This window comes from Rhinolophus sinicus, chromosome 3 (genome assembly GCF_057876585.1).
Source record: "Rhinolophus sinicus isolate RSI-liver-muscle chromosome 3, RSI-T2T, whole genome shotgun sequence".
Classification (NCBI taxonomy): Eukaryota; Metazoa; Chordata; class Mammalia; order Chiroptera; family Rhinolophidae; genus Rhinolophus; species Rhinolophus sinicus.
In genome coordinates this window covers 180,646,133-180,664,169 of record NC_142503.1, presented here as the reverse complement: position 1 = coordinate 180,664,169, position 18,037 = coordinate 180,646,133, and the positions used below count along the sequence as shown (strand labels likewise).

Sequence of the window (18,037 nt, the reverse complement as noted above, 5' to 3'; positions counted from 1 at the left end):
CCTATCGGATCTGTTTCTCTGACTAACAGCCCTCGTAAGGCTGCCACCGCCTGGAAGAAGGCATGTCCAGAGGGGGTGCCTTTTCCTAGTTCTCACCAAATTCTCCAGCACAGGGCCTGTGTGCAGGCATACAGAGACGATAAGGGTCATCCCAGAGTTTGCCATTCACCATCCATGCCCACCATCCTGGCCCCAAGGCCTCCACAAAATCCTCTGCTCCGGTCTCTGCACCGCCCCCTCTCAGAGCTCCCACCACCAGGAACCCCTTGCCAGGAGTTCTTCTGCTGCACCTTCCACTTTTGTTCCTGCTGGTTCTTGCACCAAGAGTGCCTTCTTTCCACCACCCCCGCCATGCTTGACAAATGATTGATGTTCTTGGGGGAAGAACTTTTTCTCCTTTATGAACTTTTGCTTACACCTTGAGTAAAACAAGACAAAAACATCCCCCTCCACTTATACCTGTAGGTTCGTATGAAACAAGGCGGTGTGCATTCTCCAACCTGCTGCACAATGGTTCTCTTAGGAATTCTCAAAACCACTCCGGTCAGAGGGTCCACCAAGAACACTGAGCTCTGTGACAGCACTTGAACCTGGGCACTATGGGAAGTCACAAAACAAGGTCAAATCCAGATCCCCATGGAAGTTCAGGGGTAAAAGATTAATTAAACAGGTTTCAGAGGACACGATCCAAACCCTGATACCCCAACACCAGTATAAGCGGTGCCCATAACGAAGGTATTTCTGTGCTCCACTCCAGCAGCTGACCTCATTTCCTTCCATTTTTCACATAATTTCAGAAATAAAAAGAACCTTATCTGATACAACAATATTCTGGAAAAACACAAAACTGGTTCATTTATTGAAATATATGGTAACAAGATTGGACTTGTCTGTATGTATTGGGAGGGGTGAGGAGAAGAGGCATATATGTGTGTCCATGACACACCCAATTCTATCATCTCTTCCTAAACCCCACTGTAACTCCTATCCCTAAGCTTTCCGCCCACCGCAAACCTCTCTGCCTCTCCACCTTCCCCCCCTATAAAAGATAACCTCATCTCCCATATTACTAAATCTATCCTCACTCCATCCTTCTTTGCTCAGGTCCTTCAAGGTCTCCTCTCCCTCAGGCTCATGTTAGGAAAAGAACAGTCAAAGGCTTTTCATAATGTGACCTCAGCCCCAATTATGCAACCTCAGCTCCACTATTCACCAACCTGGACCCCATATTCCAGTCAACAACACTATTCACCACGCACTCTCTGCGCTTTATGCTTTCCAGTGCTGGCACCTTTGCTTAGCACCTGTCATTAATCAGTAATCCCCTCCTCCAAACTCCACCTCCTCCAGTCCCTCCCATCTTTGAGAGCCTGGGTCAGATGCCACCTGCTTCAGAAAGTCTCCATCCACCCAGATGAAATCTCTCTCTCCTCCTCCTCCTCCTCCTCCTCCCTTTCCCCTCCCTTCTTCAATCTATCCTCCCTCCCCGCCCACCCCCTGCAAACTCCACAGGCACTTACATGGCCAGGTATGACAGTGATGAGTGTACCTCCTGATGACCCCAGACTACAGGGACCAGGATGAGGTCTTACCCATCCTTGGCTGTACCCACAGCCTCCAGCTCTGTGCCCTTTTCACTAAATACCCAGCTGTTTGGATAACAAAGAGAGAGAAGGAATTAAAGAACTAAAGAAAAGGTTTTGAACCACAGAACTGCAGGCTGTTAGAGTCTGCAGGGGGCCTCAGAGGACTCCTGACCCAGATGAGGAAGGTGTGAGGATGGGTTGGTGGTCACAGTGAAGAACCACCAGGTCCACCAGCTCGGGGCCAGGAGCTCCTGGGGACCAGGTAGCCAACAGCCTCATGGCTTAGGCCTATGTGTGTCCCACTCAGGGTGCAGAGGTATCAGCCTGGGCTCCTTCCACCGCATGGACCATGCCCAGGAGCAGACAGAACCTAGTCTCATCCACCTGTCAGGGATCCCTTCAGCAGAGAAGGGCCATGTCTTCAACACCCCTCCCTGATTCTCAAGCTCAGGCGCCCTCTGCTGGCCAAGGTCAGCACTGCACCTGGACCCACAACCCCAAGGTCAGTCAGGGGACCAAGGCTGAGACCATCCCCAACCCACTCCAGACCCAGATCACTTCTGAAGCATCAGAAAGTTCAGGCTTCTCATTGCTTCTAAGAATCTGTTCTTCAGAACGTGAGCCTAACATTCAAAATAAAAGGAAAAAAGTCCGTTTCTTTCTGGTAATACTAGCTGAGAAACTTCCAAGACACAGCCACACAAACATGTAGAAAATTGTTTTCCAAAAGGATTTCTGCCAAACAGGAGTTTTGTTGGAGCCCCTGTCTCCAAAGCACTGGCCTGGGAATGAGAAGACCTGAGGTCTCATGCTGTGGCTTCCATGCCCCCCTCCTTAGCTATGTGGTTGGTTCCTTGCTCCCAGCCCCACAATTCCCGCCTAAGCCAGTCCCTGTGCCAGAATGATGCCCCATCACTTGCCCTCCCCTCTACACTGATGGCACTGGCCGCAGTCCGGTGGGGAGGGAGGGGGGTAGTGATCCAGAACCACGTGTATATCAAGGGGTCCAGAAGAGCTGCAACCTCTCTCTCATCCCCCACCCCATGCCGGGGACCCCCGCCTCAGGGCCAGCCCTATCTGCCTGGGACAGGGAACAGTGATACACCAAGCCCTCTGCTGACGGGAGGGGTCCTCAAGAGGCATCGATGGAATCAACCAGCGCAGGCGGGAACACCTCCTTCACCTCCTCTCTAGCAACCCCTCCCCTCTCTTCAGTCTGAGATTTAGGGGCAGCTGTGCAGTCTTTCAATTCCAGGTAATCTCAGAGCCCATCCGAGGACTCAGACCTAGAAAGAAGGTAGTGACGTGTGACAGACCAGCTTCCTTTAACCATGCTTCTGAAACAAGGGACAAAACGCAGCTTTCCACTGAGGGTCCCAGGGCAGCCATGGGCCCAGGATCAGTGGGGCCTGCTCACGTATCTTCCTGGAGGGGAGAGCTGCTCCCTGAGAAGTGTCAAGGGAGGAACTGGAGGAGGAGGGAAGTACAAAGTGAGTGACTTTCCCCCGCCCCACACCCCCACACCCACCTACCCTGCTCCCCACACGGCCCCTTTCCCCTCCCTCCACCCACAGACTGAGAAAGTGTGTCACCGGGGAACAAATGCCATCTTCCCAGGAGGAGGGAGAAGAAGGAGGAACAGGGAGGGCAAACTGTGTGCCTGAGGGGGCCAGGGTAAGAAACCAGAGGCCTCTGAGCTTCCCAGCTGTGAGGGAGGGATGCCCCCACAGAACCATGACCTTCACATCAGCCTCCCCTTCTCAGAGGGGGCGGGAGCCACAGGCCACCATGCTCAGAACTATTTGGCCAGGGGGCCTGCAAAGAGGCCCTAAAGATGCAGGAGAAGTCTTCCAACGCCAAACATCCATCCTTTGGCCAGCTGGGGGGACCCACCACGACTGCTGACCCCCCAACCTTCTTGTCTCGCTCCACCCTGACCTGTTCTGGCCTCCCTCCTCCAGCTCTCCACAGATATGTCGGCCTCCAAGGGTTAATCTGCTGGCTTCCCTCCTTGCAGCCACCCCCAACAAGCTGCCACATACCAGCAATGATGCACTTCACACTGTTATTACAGTGATTTATTTAGTTTTAATTTGGGGGTGAATCTCGTGCTGTAGGAAGCAGGAGGCCAATAGTCTTGGCAAGAAGCAAAGCCACACGTGGCACTGCACGGTGCCAATGCCGTCCCCTCTGCCTGGGGTCCCTCCACCCTCAGCCTGCTTCTCCTAGCCCGCAGCCTGCTTCTGATTCCAGCCCTAAATGGGATTCGCTTAATCTCCCCCACTATGGAGGAGATGTTCCTCAGTGGGAAGGGAGTCCATGGAGGTTTCTATGTTCCCCTGCTGTGTGATCCAGCCTTCCCAGAAAGGCAGCTAGTGAGACCCCCTCCAGGCTAGGGACATCTTTGGCTGGATGCTGGGCACCTGATAACAGCTCTACATGAAGGGATGGAGAGCCCGGGCCAGCTCCACACAGATCTGAGAAAATGGAATAGCTGGTCTATATGAAACCTCTGCCTGTATGCTCTACCCTGCCCGTACTCTCTACCCTGCCCTGATTAACTAAGGAAGCTGTCATTCATTCATCCACTGGTTCAGTAAACAAACACTGGCACCTACTACATATCAGATGCTGTTCTGACGCTGTAGGTACCAGTAACAAAACCATTATGCTCTTCCTCCCCTAATACATTAGTGCTTACAGTGAAACCACCTAGACGCAACTAACCAAGCCACAGATGCACAGGTGGAGGGAACAAAGCTGCGCAGAGGGTCAGAGAAGATGTCACAGGAGAGCTGGGCTTTGGCCGCGATACCCAGCACAGGGCCTGGCATTTGGTAGATGGATGGACAGATGGACAAATGACCTAGAAACACAAGGAAGCTCTTGATATAGAGAGAATGGAGTAGACATTCCAGGCAGACAGAAAGCACAGGCGCTGAGGGCTAAGGGTCCACGGCGAATCTGAGATAAGGCTCAGTGTGGCCAGAGCACAGGGAAAATAACATTAACAGTAGTAGCTAGTAATGTTTGAGCGTTTGCTCCAGGTTAGAGACTGCACTAAGCACTTTCCATTCATTATCTCTTCTAATCCTCACAACAACTCTAAGAAGTGGACACTACCAAGGAAAGTGAGGAGCCGGATAAATAATCTGTGCGTGGTCCAAGCCCCTGGCTCCAAACCCCAACCTCTAAAGCCACTCTGTCTCAATCCGTCAGTCACGAAACAGACAGGCAGGTTGGAAGTGGATGGGCTAGACCGTAAAGCCGTGCTAAGGATTTGATTTTAGGGCAAAGGGGAGGCATCAAAGGTTGTAAACTAATCTCAGGAAAGGCTTCAGCTGATCAAGGCTTGACTTTAAGATTATTTTGCTTAGAAAAACTGTAGAAGACCCAAAGGATTCTCTCTCAGAGAGGAGAATTTCTAATACAGTAACAGGTGAGGGGAGAGAAGAGCTTTTTCAGTCGAGATCTGTGCGGTACCCTCACATTACAGCACACCATTTGTAGGGCTGGGCCTGACCCGCAGCTCAGCACCCTGCAGGTGGCTGCTCAAACCGTCCCTGTCCCCAGAAGCAAGACAACCAGATCAGGTCAGCGAGGGGCTCTGCCACTGTGCCGGTTTGGGTTCCACAAATCCTGCAGGTCACTAGCGCGACTCCCAAGGAGTGTGACCCCTGAGGTGACCAAGGCTTTGGACAGAAGGGCCCTTTGCCCCTTTCTCTGTTGCTCCAGGGGGCAAAATGAACATTGGAAAACTGGGGTTTGAGGAGGCAGGTTTTAGCACTTAGGAGGAAGCCCTTTTACAATTAGAGACGACCAACAAAAAAAGAGACCACCGCGGGCAGCAGATGAGAGAATAAGCTTCCTCTCACTGGACACCACCACGCAGAGCTTGAATGATTGCCTCCCAGAGACGTCCCAGAAAAGCCAATGCACTGATGATCGGGACAGCTTATTGATGGCATAGAGCAGTGCGCTGGAATCACTCACTCAGGTAAAGTGCCCTTGGACATTTTACCGCCCGACCGAAGCCTCCATCCCTCGTCTGCAAAATGGGGTGAGTAACAATACCTACCTCATATGTTTGCATGAGGATTATGTGAGATAATGCACGGAACCCAGCACAGCTGGAGGCACATGGTAATGCCCTCAATAATTGATAGATATCATTAGGTTGAACCATCTGAATCATCTTAGTTTGCAGGTCAAACACAGTAGAATATCAACTATTTCATATGGTTCAATTAATATTTTTCACAGAGGGCCACCGAGGTTCCTTCTAACCTCTTTGATTTCAGCACTGAAAGCTGCAGTGAAGTGTGGCTCCACGCCGGGGGTGGGGGTGGGGGTTTCCCAGCACCTGGCAGTGAGAACTCGGCCAGGGCCCTTGCAGAAGTATTCCGTCCCGGGGCCCAGCCCTCCCAGCAGAGGTGGGTACCTCTTTGCCCAGGTCCTCGCGGATGACCTGGCAGATCTCTTGCATGCTGCTCTGTGGGGCGTGGCTGTGCAGCACCTTCAGTGTGCTCGTGTACTCCTGGGGCAGCAGGTAGTCCAGAGCCCCCAGGTGCTGGCCCACCTTGATGAACGTGCCCCGGTTGGCACAGCAGAGCTCACAGAGACGCCTGGCAGAACGGAGGTGTACCTGCAGGGAGATGAGCCAGAGCCAGAGAGGTGTGAGCCACACATGGTCCACTGGATAGTGTTCCCTTTTCCTGCCCCGTGCTTGAAAACCTGATTTACTCCCCAGTGTGTACACGCATGCACACACACACACGTGCACACACACCTTCATTCACCTTTTTCCTCAATGTTCTCCTGTAGTCTCAGGACCCAGAGCAGCCAACTCCAGTCTCATACTGAGGCCGGCCTTCTCACATGGCCTGATACTGATCTTTTTTCCATCAAAACTTACCTGTTCTGGGTCCCACTCCCTCAGAAATGAACATTCGTTCAAGGTTTTTAGTCAAATCTAATCTACTAATGATTCATTCAAGGGTATATCCAGTTAATGTATCTGCCACCCAACCCTCAGACATACTAGTAATACTATCTGTTTGTTGGAGGCCTACAACTCAGAAAACATGGTCACATATGTTATTTCTTTTAATCCTTACAGCAGCTCAGGGAGGCAGGCATTGGTATCTTTAAAGATAAGAAACTCAGACATTCTGCTTATAAAGAAATAGCTAATAACTGTCAAAGGAAGGTCTAGAAAACAATCCAAACCTAGGGCTCTCTTAACTCAGCAAACTTTTGCAGTGGTCTCCTTTACCTGGAGCAAAACCTGTACTGGCACGTGGAGCAGGCAGCTGGGCAGGTTATCTGGGACAGGGCAGCCTGTACTTATGGGCTAATGACCACCTGTCCACCATCTGCCCTGAGGCTGTGCCTCCCCCGTCATCACCCCAGCTCATCTGAGCATCTTGGAACCAGGAGGGTCCTGCCTTCCTGGAGCTACAGCATCTGAGGTAGGATGGGGCCACGGGCACACACAGAAGACAGGGCAGCCTGTGCCCTGTGGGAACCTGGCACCCTCTCCCACCCATGAAATCAACCAAGAGATGGTGAACACCTGTGATGGACTTACCCTCTCTTAAGTGCTATCAGAGATGCTGGCATAATTCAACACATATTGGAGGCAATAAACCCATGAAGAGTTAAATAACAGTAGGCAACAAACATGGAAGAAACATTCAAAGATCCTATATAATTAGTTGCCAAATGAACTACACAGAAAACTGTTACTTAAGAAATTAAGAAGAGAACACTGCAGCCCTGAAAACCTTCTTCTCAGCAGCTGAGAAGCCCGTCTGCCCCTCCCTCCATAGCAGCGCAGATGCCCCAGACTCCAGGCTTTAGCAGGATGTCCTTAGACCTCTGCGCGCCCACTTCTGGTTCTGACGGACACCTCTGCTTCCCACCCAACACACTCTTGGGGAACCCTATGTACACATGAGTCCATCCCCCTGGACAAAGTCCTCCAGCCTCGCTGTGGATACCTGGTTCAAGCTGGGCCAAGGCGAGTCTTTGTTCCATGACAGGGGGTCATAGAGAGAAGGGAATTAATTCTGAGAATTGAAAGAAACAGCACACCCCTAGATGAGTCCAAGGGCTGTGGGGGAGTGGTGGATTCTCTTAAGAATTTGGAAGTGGGGGCTGAGCTGGCCAGTGTCCGATGGCAGAAGGTCAGTGGTATGGTATGGCTGGCCAAGGCCACACTCAAGCCATAGTTCCAAGGAAGTAGAATAAAAGGTGAATATGGCCACGTGCAGAACCCAGCCTACCCTCACAGTACAAGGGTCCAGGCCATTACAAACCAACAACTTTTTCCCACTCAAATTATCGGCCCCCAATTCCAACCCAGGCGAAGTCAGATGACAATCACCAGCAGAATAAGAGGGGCATCCACAGTGTGAGCAAAGCGCAGGTCCGACCAGTGCTCCTGGCCAGGCTGCCCTGGCACCCAGCAGGCCCCTCCCCCAAGGAGGTACGCTCAGCCCCCACTCACGGCTGCTCCAGGGTCAATGCCAAGTGGAAGCAGAGGGTTGAAAACAGGGCGAGAACACACCCCACTTTGTCCTCCCTTCCCAGGAAAGACACCAACCAGCAGGTATTCACTGGGGACTTAGAGTAGGCAGAGTTCTGTGCCCCATACCACGTGGGGAGACGCGACACAGCCCCTCACACACAGAACGACCTCAGCAATGGGGTCCACTGAGTACTGTGGGAGCGCAGATGGAAGAAACAATAAAGCTGGAATTAGAGGAAAGGCTGGGCTCCCGGGGGGGGGGGGGGGGGGCGGGGGGTTTGTGCCCCTTATGGACGTAGGGCCCCTTAGCTCCAAATCCCCCTTTCTTTGCCCTGCGTTGTGATCCTGTGTCATTTCTCCCCTGGTCAGATGGCTCGCTATTAGGCTTTGTCAACAGGGGCTCTGGAGGGATACTAGGAAGCCCCACAGAGCAAGGAGTCGCCCTCACTGGTCCCAGTGTGGGGTTTTCAGCACAGCAGCCAGCAGGGCAGTGGCTTGGGAGTGCCCCCTCCAGTGGCACTCACAGACCAACCCACCCTCACGAAATTTCTCCACCACCTGGTAGGCCCCTCCTTTGGACAAACTCGGACCCGCGCCCTCCAGCATGTGTTCTAACCACCCAGCAGGTGCTCCAACATATCAGCTCCAGCCCACACCTTTCCACCAAGTTCTCTGCCCCCATGGACCGTGGCTTCTGCCAGGTCTCCTCACCATCCACCCGGCTGCCCTGCAGCTCAGCCTGGGGGCAAGGGGGTAGGCCTTTGTTCTCCACCCCTCAGCCCCAGAGGGGGCCGCTGCTTTGTGCATTTGCTACTTCTGTACCCTTAGAATCTTCTTTTACTCCTCTTAGGAGTTAACAATCTTTTACTAGTTAATTATCCTTTATATTAAATTTCCCATTCAAATTACTAGTGTGACTGGGCTCTGCTTAATACACAGGGTTAGCCCCTGAAATTGAATTTGAATAGATTGGGGTAAAAGAGGAGGGCATTTCAGAATGAGAGAACAGCATAACAACTTGCACCTGTGTATGTGTGTATGTGTGTGTACGTGTGTGTGCATGTGTGTGTGCGCGTGTGTGTGTGTGTGTGTTGAAGACCTGCTCCACCATTTTCCTTACACTGGCTGGATGCACATCTGCATTTGTCTCTGCTGCTGGCAGCCCTCAAATAGCATCAGCCTCACCCTGCCAAGCCCTCTCACCAGGGCTCTGCTGCCCCTCACCTGTGGCTTGAGCCAGTCCCAGGTAGAGTCTCTTAGCACAAAGCGATGGGCACCTTTGGGACCCTGTCTGGACAGTGCACTGCCTGGGCACTCTCTGGTCGCACAAGCCCAGGAAGGCCAGTCTACCCGAGTCACCAGTGACTTGGCACGTCTGCCTTTGGGGCAAATCATGTGTGTCCCCTGTACACCTGTGTACCTCGACGCAAGCTGTACATGTGCCGGAATGTAGACTGAAGATGACTATAGGTCTTACACTCACACAACCATCATCCATGAAACTGAGTCAGCATCTGCTACGAATGGTACCCACATTTCAGCTAAAGAGGCCCCAAAGTCACCTCCAACTCAGCTTCTAAACACACACACACACACACACACACACACACACACACACACACAGAGTCACATGGACGTGAGGGACACTGCCACTCACCAAAAATTGTAAATGTGCTTTTAAGGCCAAAAGACATAAATGCTAAATAACAGAGCAAGCATCCAGCTCTTACGGCTTCATTGTCCTTTGGGATCAGAAGGCAGGTCCCACCCACAATTTCAAGAAATCACTGGCTTAGTGCACACTCCCGCTTTCTACATCACTTACTTAATTTGGTGCCTCAGGCGCTGCGCCTGCTGGCAGTAGGGAGTACACACAGGAATCTCACAGTTCTCTCCTACCCAAGATCCTTTCTCCCAACCACGCAAGGGTCTCACTGAAATGCAACGCTTCCAGAATCTCCTGACCTCTGCGTTCCCTTGAATCTAATCCTTCATACTACACATCTCTTCGAGCACCTACACAGGCATCAGCCCCAGGAGGGACATGAAGGTAAATAAAAGTTAATTTGTAACAGTTCTGTCCAATAGAACTTTTGGCGATGATAGAAATGTCGTGTATCACCACTGCCCAATATGTGGCCACTAGCTACATGGCTACAGGCAGCCACTGAGCACTTGAAATGGGCCTACTGCAACTGACGAATGGAACTTTTCATTTTATTTAATTTTAAATAATTTAAATTTAAATCTCCACATGTGACTGGTGGCTACCATATTGGACGGCTCAGGTTTATAAATTAGTAACAACTATCATAAACAAGCATTTTTTTAAATTCATATTCACTTAAACTAAAAAAAAGTTCACCCATTTCTCCCATCCCCCGCCTTCACCCCCAGCTTCTTGCAACCACCAATCTGTTCTCTGTATCTACAAGCTTGGTTTTATCTTGCTTTTTAGATTCTATATCTAAGAGAGATCACACAGTATTTGTCTCTCTCTGTCTGACTTATTTCACTTGGCATTATGCCCTGGAGGACCACCCTATGTTGTCACAATGGCATGGTTTCATTCCTTTTCATGACTGAGCAATATTCCATTGTGTGTATACATACGACAATTTATTTAACCATTGATCCATCGATGGACACTTCAGTGGCTTCCGTATCTTGGCTCTTGTAGATAATGCTGCAATGAACACAGGGTTGCATGTGTCTTTTCGAATTAGTGTTTTTAGGTCTTCTTCAGATAAACACACAGAAGTAAAACTGCTGGGTCATATGGTAGTTCTATGTTTAATTTTTGGAGGCACTTCCATCTGTTTTTCATAGTGTCTGCACCAATTTACAGTCCCACCAACAGTGCACAAGGGGTCCGTTTTCTCCACATCCTCGCCAGCACTTGAATAATCCTTTATTTATTAATTTCAGGTGTACAAAACAGCATACTGATTAGAATTTACACCCCTCACAAAGTGACAATCCCCCCAAGACTACCACCCCTCTAACACCGTACACAGCCGTCACAAGGGCACTTACTATCTTCCTTGTGCTGTCTAAGTACTATTTCTGGCCTACAGTAAACACTCAAATCTAGGTGGTTGATACTGTTTTTAAGTCTGCACAGTATTTCTGTAAAATGATCTTAATGTGTGTCTTTAAGGATAAAGAAATAATCTCAGAGAGGTTCAGTGACATTCCCAAGGTCCCAGAGCCAGGAAACGGTGAAAGGTTGGTGTGTTCAGCCATGTGCCAAGAACAGGCATCAACTGCATTTCTCTATGTACCAGCATTGTGGGGATGCCAGGAAGTAAAACCATGGTCCTTAGGGGCCAAGGGCTTGCAGTATAGTCCAAGAGGTGGACATGAACCCACAAAACTAGAATCACTAATGACAGGCACTCAAAGTAGCTGCCCAGTCGCTCGCAGGTATGACATGTGCTGGAGAGGTCATCAGGCTGGGTACCAGGGTGGCCATGGAAGTTGAATCAAGTATTCGCAGTTTAAAAGTCCAATGCAAGCTGGAGTTGGTCTTGAACACAATAAGGGATCATAAAACAATGATTAATAGCATTAACTTTGAAATCAAAAAGACCTGAGTTCAATTTCTACTTTGCTACTTGCCTGTCATCTAACCATGGCCGAGTTAATAAACATTGGGACCTCAGTTTCCTCATCAGTAAAAGGAAGAGAAAAATGGTAAGTGTCACTATGATGATCAAATAAGCAATGCACAAAAAACGAGCTTAGCACAGGGCCCAGCCTATACCATGTTTCCCCGAAAATAAGACCGAGCCGGACCATCAGCTCTACTGCATCTTTTGGAGCAAAAATTAATACAAGACCCAGTCTTATTTTACTATAATATAAAACCAGGTCTTATAATGTAATATAATATAATACCAGGTCTTACATTAATTTTTGCTACAAAAGATGCACTAGAGCTGATGGTCCAGTTAGGTCTTATTTTCGGAGAAACACAGCAGTCAGTACTCAACAAATGAATGGAAAGAGACAGAAAAGGGGAAAAATATTAGAAAAATTAAATTTAAAAATAAAAAACCACTTCAGACCCGTCTACCCCCTATACTTTGCTCAGTACAACAAGTCCAGACCACAATCTAATAGACAGAAGTAATAGCTAACTTCATGCTGTGTCATCTAAATTGCAAAGCATCCATGCATAAGAAACACAACAGCTATAGAGCCCTATTCTAAACACAGCAATTTCAGGTGCTCTTCCCCAAAGATCTCCCTACTTCTGCTACTACCGTAACACCGACCCCCCATTTGCTCACTGGACCGGAGCCTTGCCCTCACCTAGCACTTGGTTTCACTGGCTGGTTGGGTGTGTCACTGCAGCATGTCCTCACTGCTGAGCCCCCACAATGCCCCTCTGTCCCTGCCAAAAGATGGCAAGGACAGCTGGCACGGTCTCCCTGCCCCTCCTCCAACTTTGCTTTCACTCCCAGCCCAAAAACTTGCCTTATGATTATCTCATTACCAATAACCTTGCTGTAATGAGTCTTAACCTGCTTCATATTAATTAAAACCATTGTCATTAGCCAGCTTGGTTTGGGGTTTGGGAGGCAGACAGCACAATAGCTAATAAGATCAACTCAGTGCTGATTAGTTATTGATTGGGAGGGGTGGAGCAAAGGCCCAAGGAAGGCAATTCTCTACTTGGCCCCCAAACTTGGCAGAAAGGTACCAAAGTTAGACTGAAACAACTGGGCTCCCCATCAGAACTGGGCACTATCTCCAATGGGGTTTAGGGGTGTGTGTGAACAGAAAGGAAAGAGACAGTCAGACACACAGAGGGTATATACATACCCCACACAACACAGAAAGAAAGTCAGTGAAAGAGAAGGTAACAGATCCCACAACAGAAATACTTTTGATTAATTCTTCTACTCAAAAACTCAAGACCCAAAGGAAATGCACTGAAATGCTAACAGTGGTATCTCTGGGCTGTGAGATTACAGGAGTATTTTTCCTCTTTATAGATTTTTCAGTATTTTCCAAATTTCTTAAAAGTACTGTATATGTCAATAATGGAGGAGAATTTTTTTTTAATCATCCCTTCTTCAACATCTTCTGGAAATAGAAAAGTATAGCTGATTTTTTTTTTTTTTTTTTTTTCAGATTTAAATGTGCAAGACTCTTCTCTGCAGACTTGGTGCAGAGAGCGAACCCAGCATCTCCTCCCTAATTTTGCACGGTGCTATGATGGACGGATGTGTTTTCATCATGAAATGGAATTGTTAACTCCCTGCTCATCCCAAGAAATCAGGCCAGGGCGTCCTCTAAGGTCTCTTCTGGATGTCACCCTTTGGTTTAAGTTATCATTTAGGCAACAAAGCAAAACTCATTATGTCTTGGAGAGAGAAAAACAGGTTACAGTTTCTAAACGTTTTAAAGGAGTTGGACCACAAATTTCATCCCACTCCTCAGGAGTGTCCTGTCTCTCCTCTGACCGCACATGGGTAAACTGTGGGTAAGAGCACAGGGCCAGTGTCAGCCACCTCAGTCTATATCGCAACGTCACCACTCTGCTGACCTTGGCCAATTATGTTACCACTGTCTATTTCTGTCATCTCGTCTAAAAAAGGAAAATAATACTAATACATCTACCTCACAGGGCTGCTGTGAAGGTTAAATGAGGTAGGTAACGCACACACTCCACTTAGCCAGTCTGGCGTTTCTATACTTGTTGTTAGAGTACTTAGGATTTGTTTTAATCAGATATGGTAACACACGCACAGAAATGGCTGTCACAAAGGCAGACGTTTTTACTCACAGTCCCCTAGAAGCAGACTTGGCACGCCATGCAGTGCCACACAGGGAAGCACCGGGTTGGCCAGGAGGCACAGGGAGGGAGAGGGAAATGTGGGCAAGAGTTTTTACCGTGGAGTCCCTGGAAAAGAATGGGTGAAGCAGAGGGCACAGAATTAGGATTGACTAGTTTGAATAATATTTTCAGTGGGCTTTGGAGCACAGGGCACGTCCCTAATTGTTTGTTATCTGGCCCTGGGGTGGTAGAGCAGGTGGATAGTGGCCCACAGTGTAAATGCTCAATAAAGGGGGTGCTTGGTGGGTATGGGGCTCTGGATTGCTTGGTTTGCATATGAAACGTATGCTCCCAGGTGAGTTGTTTGCTATCCCTACAAATTAGTTAACCCTGCGAGAGCAGTTCCTCGTGTCAGCAAGGCCCCTAGATGTCAAATGATTAGAAAACACAGGGGGGAAAATGATCAATATAGTACTCTAGCTATACTACCTTGGATAGCTCATCCAGTATCATGATTATAAATACCACTGTGTTTCCCCGAAAATAAGATCTAGCCGGACAATCAGCTCTAATGCGTCTTTTGGAGCAAATATTAATATAAGACCCAGTCTTATTATACTGTAACATAAGACCGGGTCTATAATATGACATGATATGATATGATATGATATGATATGATATGATATGATATGATATGATATGATATGATATGATATATGATACTGGGTCTTATATTAATTTTTGCTCCAAAAGACGCATTGAAGCTGATTGTCCAGCTACGTCTTATTTTCGGGGAAACATAGCATCTACACTAACGACACACAAATGTGCATCCCCAGACTGCAGACTCACAGGTCCAGCTGCCTCTCAGACATCACTCCACTGTCCAGTGAGCTCCTCACACTTAGCATGACCTTCCCACCACTCCCACCAACACCAAACCCACTCCCCTACACTGTCTTCCCCATCTTAGGAAACTGAACTCTAAATTCGGGGTTGCTGAAGCCATAAATCTTGATGTCATCCTGGACATCTCTTCCAAAACAGAGACCAAAATTACTTTCCCATCTGAAACAACAAAAAACTGGACAAGATTTACAAAACAATGGTTTTGATGGCAACGAAGGACAGTGATTTCTGAGAGATAGGAAACAAGATGAAACCTATGACTGCCCCCAGTTTACTTCATTAAGAGTTTCCAAGGCACATTGCAGGAAAGGAAACCCAGGCAGTGCCCAGAGGACTCCTTGAGTTGAGGAGGCAGAGTTAAGAGCCTAGGAAAATCAAAGCAGCTAGAGTTCGCAGACAGAGTACTGGAGAGGAGACAGCTGTACAAAGAAAGAATGCTAAGGCTCTGCAGAGGGTCCATCTCACATATTCAGCTGAGAACTAGCCAGCACACGCACATGAGAAAGCTACCTGAGTTCAGAGAAAGAACAACCCCAAAAGACTGGAATTAACAGTACCCACTGCTCACATAGGGCCTATTTCCACCAGCCAGACTGGAAAATCTCATCATTCATGGGGCATTTGTTATAATATCCAGAAGGGGCTTGCCTCAGTAACGGGGAATATACCAAATTAAACACTGCTCCATTCCTATCTAACAAATATTAAAAGATTTGAAAAAAATCAAACTGTTTCCAAATAACTGTGTCCCAGAATGAAGTTCAAGAATATTTATAAAACTATTTAGCACCATACATTTCATATGTTAGGCAGAGACATGGACAATAAGAGAGAGAATGAGAGAGAGAGAGAGAGAGAGAGAGAGAGAGAGAGAGGAATCAAAATGAAACTTCTAGAGAAGAAAGCTATATTCTGTGATATGAAAAACACACTGGATGGGATTAATGACTGATTAGACATTGTAGAAGAAAAGATTAGTGAACTTGAAGACCTAGCAATAGAAACTATTTAAACTGAAATACACAGAAAAAAGATAATTTTTTTAAAAATGAAAAGAGCATCAGTGATCTGTGAGACAGATTCAAGCAGCCTAGTAAACATGTAGTTGGAATCCCCACAGGAGAGGAGATAGGAAGGGGTGGAGAAAACATAAAGAAATAATGGCTGAAAAAAATTCAAATTTGATTAAAAATATATATAAACCAACACATCCAAGAACCTCAACAGCCCCAAGCGCAAGAAACATGAAGAAAGCTACATAATGAACTTGTTCAAAGTCAATGATAAAAAGAAAATCTTAAAAGTATCCAGAGGGAAAAAAAGACACATGATGGGAAGAGGAACAAAGATAAGAACGGCAGCAGATTTCTCACTGGCAATAATATAAGCAGAAGTTAGTGCAGCAACGTTTCGGAAAGTACTGAAAGAAAACCCAGAATTCTATACATCTTTCAAAAACAAAGGTAAAATAAAAGCTCTTTAAGACATATAAAAGCTGACAGAATTCATCTCCCTGTGCCACAAGAAATGTTAAAGGACATCCTTCAGACAGAAGGAAAATACCAGAGAGAAATATGGTTCTACATAAAGGAACAGAGAGACCAGAAATAGTCATTTCATAGGTAAATATACAAGAATTTTTTTCTTATGTTCTGCATCTCTTTAAAAGATAAGTGCTTAAATAATAATAACAATGTAATGTGGAGTTTCAAACAAATGTAAAAGCAAAATGTACTGTGTGAATAACATAAAAGCTGTGAAAAAAGAAATGAAAGTATATTATTTTAAGATCCTTACTTGTATAGTCGGTGAAGTGGTATAATGTCACTTGAATGTAGACTGTGGCAAGTTAAAGATGTATGCTATAAACTGATGCAATCACTAAAATAACTATATATATAACTATATATATAAATAACTATATATATGTATATATATCATTATATATGTATCATAAGCCAACAAAGGTAATAAAATGAAACCATAAAAACTTCAATCCCAAAGCATGAAAGAAAACAAGGAATAAAGAGCAACTATGTCAAATAGAAAACAAATAAGATGAAAGACATAAATTAACCCATATCAAATTGGATAAAAAAGACTCAAGTATATGCTGTCTACAAGAAATTCTCTTTAAAAAATAAAAACACAAATAGGTTAATTGTAAAAAGGTGAAAAAGGATATATCACGACAATACTAATTAAAATAAAGCTGGAGTGGCTATGTTTATATCAGACAAGAAAACTCTGATCCAAGATGGATCACAGTTCAATCCTACCAAACACTGAAGGAGGGGCGGCCAGATCAGTCAGTGGTTAGAGTGTGGTGCTCTTAACAACAAGGTTGCTGGTTCGATCCCCGCATGGGCCACTGGGAGCTGCGCCCTCCACAACTAGATTGAAACAACTACTTGACTTGGATCTGATGGGTCCTGGAAAAACCCACTTAAATAAAGTTTCAAAGAAAAAAAAAAAAAACATTTAAGGAAAAAATATTACCAATTCTATAGAAACTCTTCCAGAAAACTGAAGACACAATACTCCCCAACTCATTCTATGAGACCAGCACTAACCCAATATCAAAACCAGACAAAAAACACAAGCGGGGAGAAATATATACACAAATTCTTTTAAAGGATTTATGTAATGGAATCCAACAATTTTTAAACAGGCTCTGTCCTTCTCATTACATTACATCCTACCAGGTGGTACACAATTTTGATTTGTCTCCCTACAGGCAATGTTAATTTTCATCCCTTTATGAAGATGGTTATCCATCTAGTTTCCTCACTTCAAGTTACTTCCTCACTTTTAAGTAAGTATTTTGTGGGAAAGTACTTCCAAATTTTATCAATAACCAGTTCTTTATCAAATTTCAACTTATTCATTTGTTTATTTATGTCAGTTTGGACTCATGAAGTTCTACTTTTTTCAATAGATCATAACCCATTACCATCATTATTTGTTAATTTTAACAGCTTCATTGAGGTATTTGAACACACAATAAACCAGACAAATTTTAAATGTACAACCTGATACTTTGACATGTATGTGTCTATGAAACTATCACCATAATCAAGTTAGTAAACATATCCATCATCCTCCAAAAGCTCGTAACGCTCCTTCGTAATTTCAGCCCCATCCATCCACATACTTCCCATCTCCTGGCAACCACTGATCCACTTTGTCAGTACAGACTAGAATTTTCCAGAATTTTATGTA

General features: G+C 46.5%; 1 protein-coding gene across 4 annotated transcripts in view; it reads right to left on the bottom strand.

Moving 5' to 3' along the window:
- Nucleotides 1-18,037, bottom strand: part of ADCK1 (aarF domain containing kinase 1) — a 110,760-nt gene that overhangs the window by 63,667 nt on the left and 29,056 nt on the right. For 3 of the 4 annotated variants that reach the window (XM_019733657.3, XM_019733659.3, XM_019733658.3), the window contains exon 4: nucleotides 6,028-6,231. The exons of the other annotated variant lie outside the window; for it this stretch is intronic. In XM_019733657.3, coding sequence (XP_019589216.2) covers nucleotides 6,028-6,231 — 204 coding nt within the window. The remainder of the gene's footprint in view (nucleotides 1-6,027; nucleotides 6,232-18,037) is intronic. 4 annotated transcript variants of the gene reach the window in all.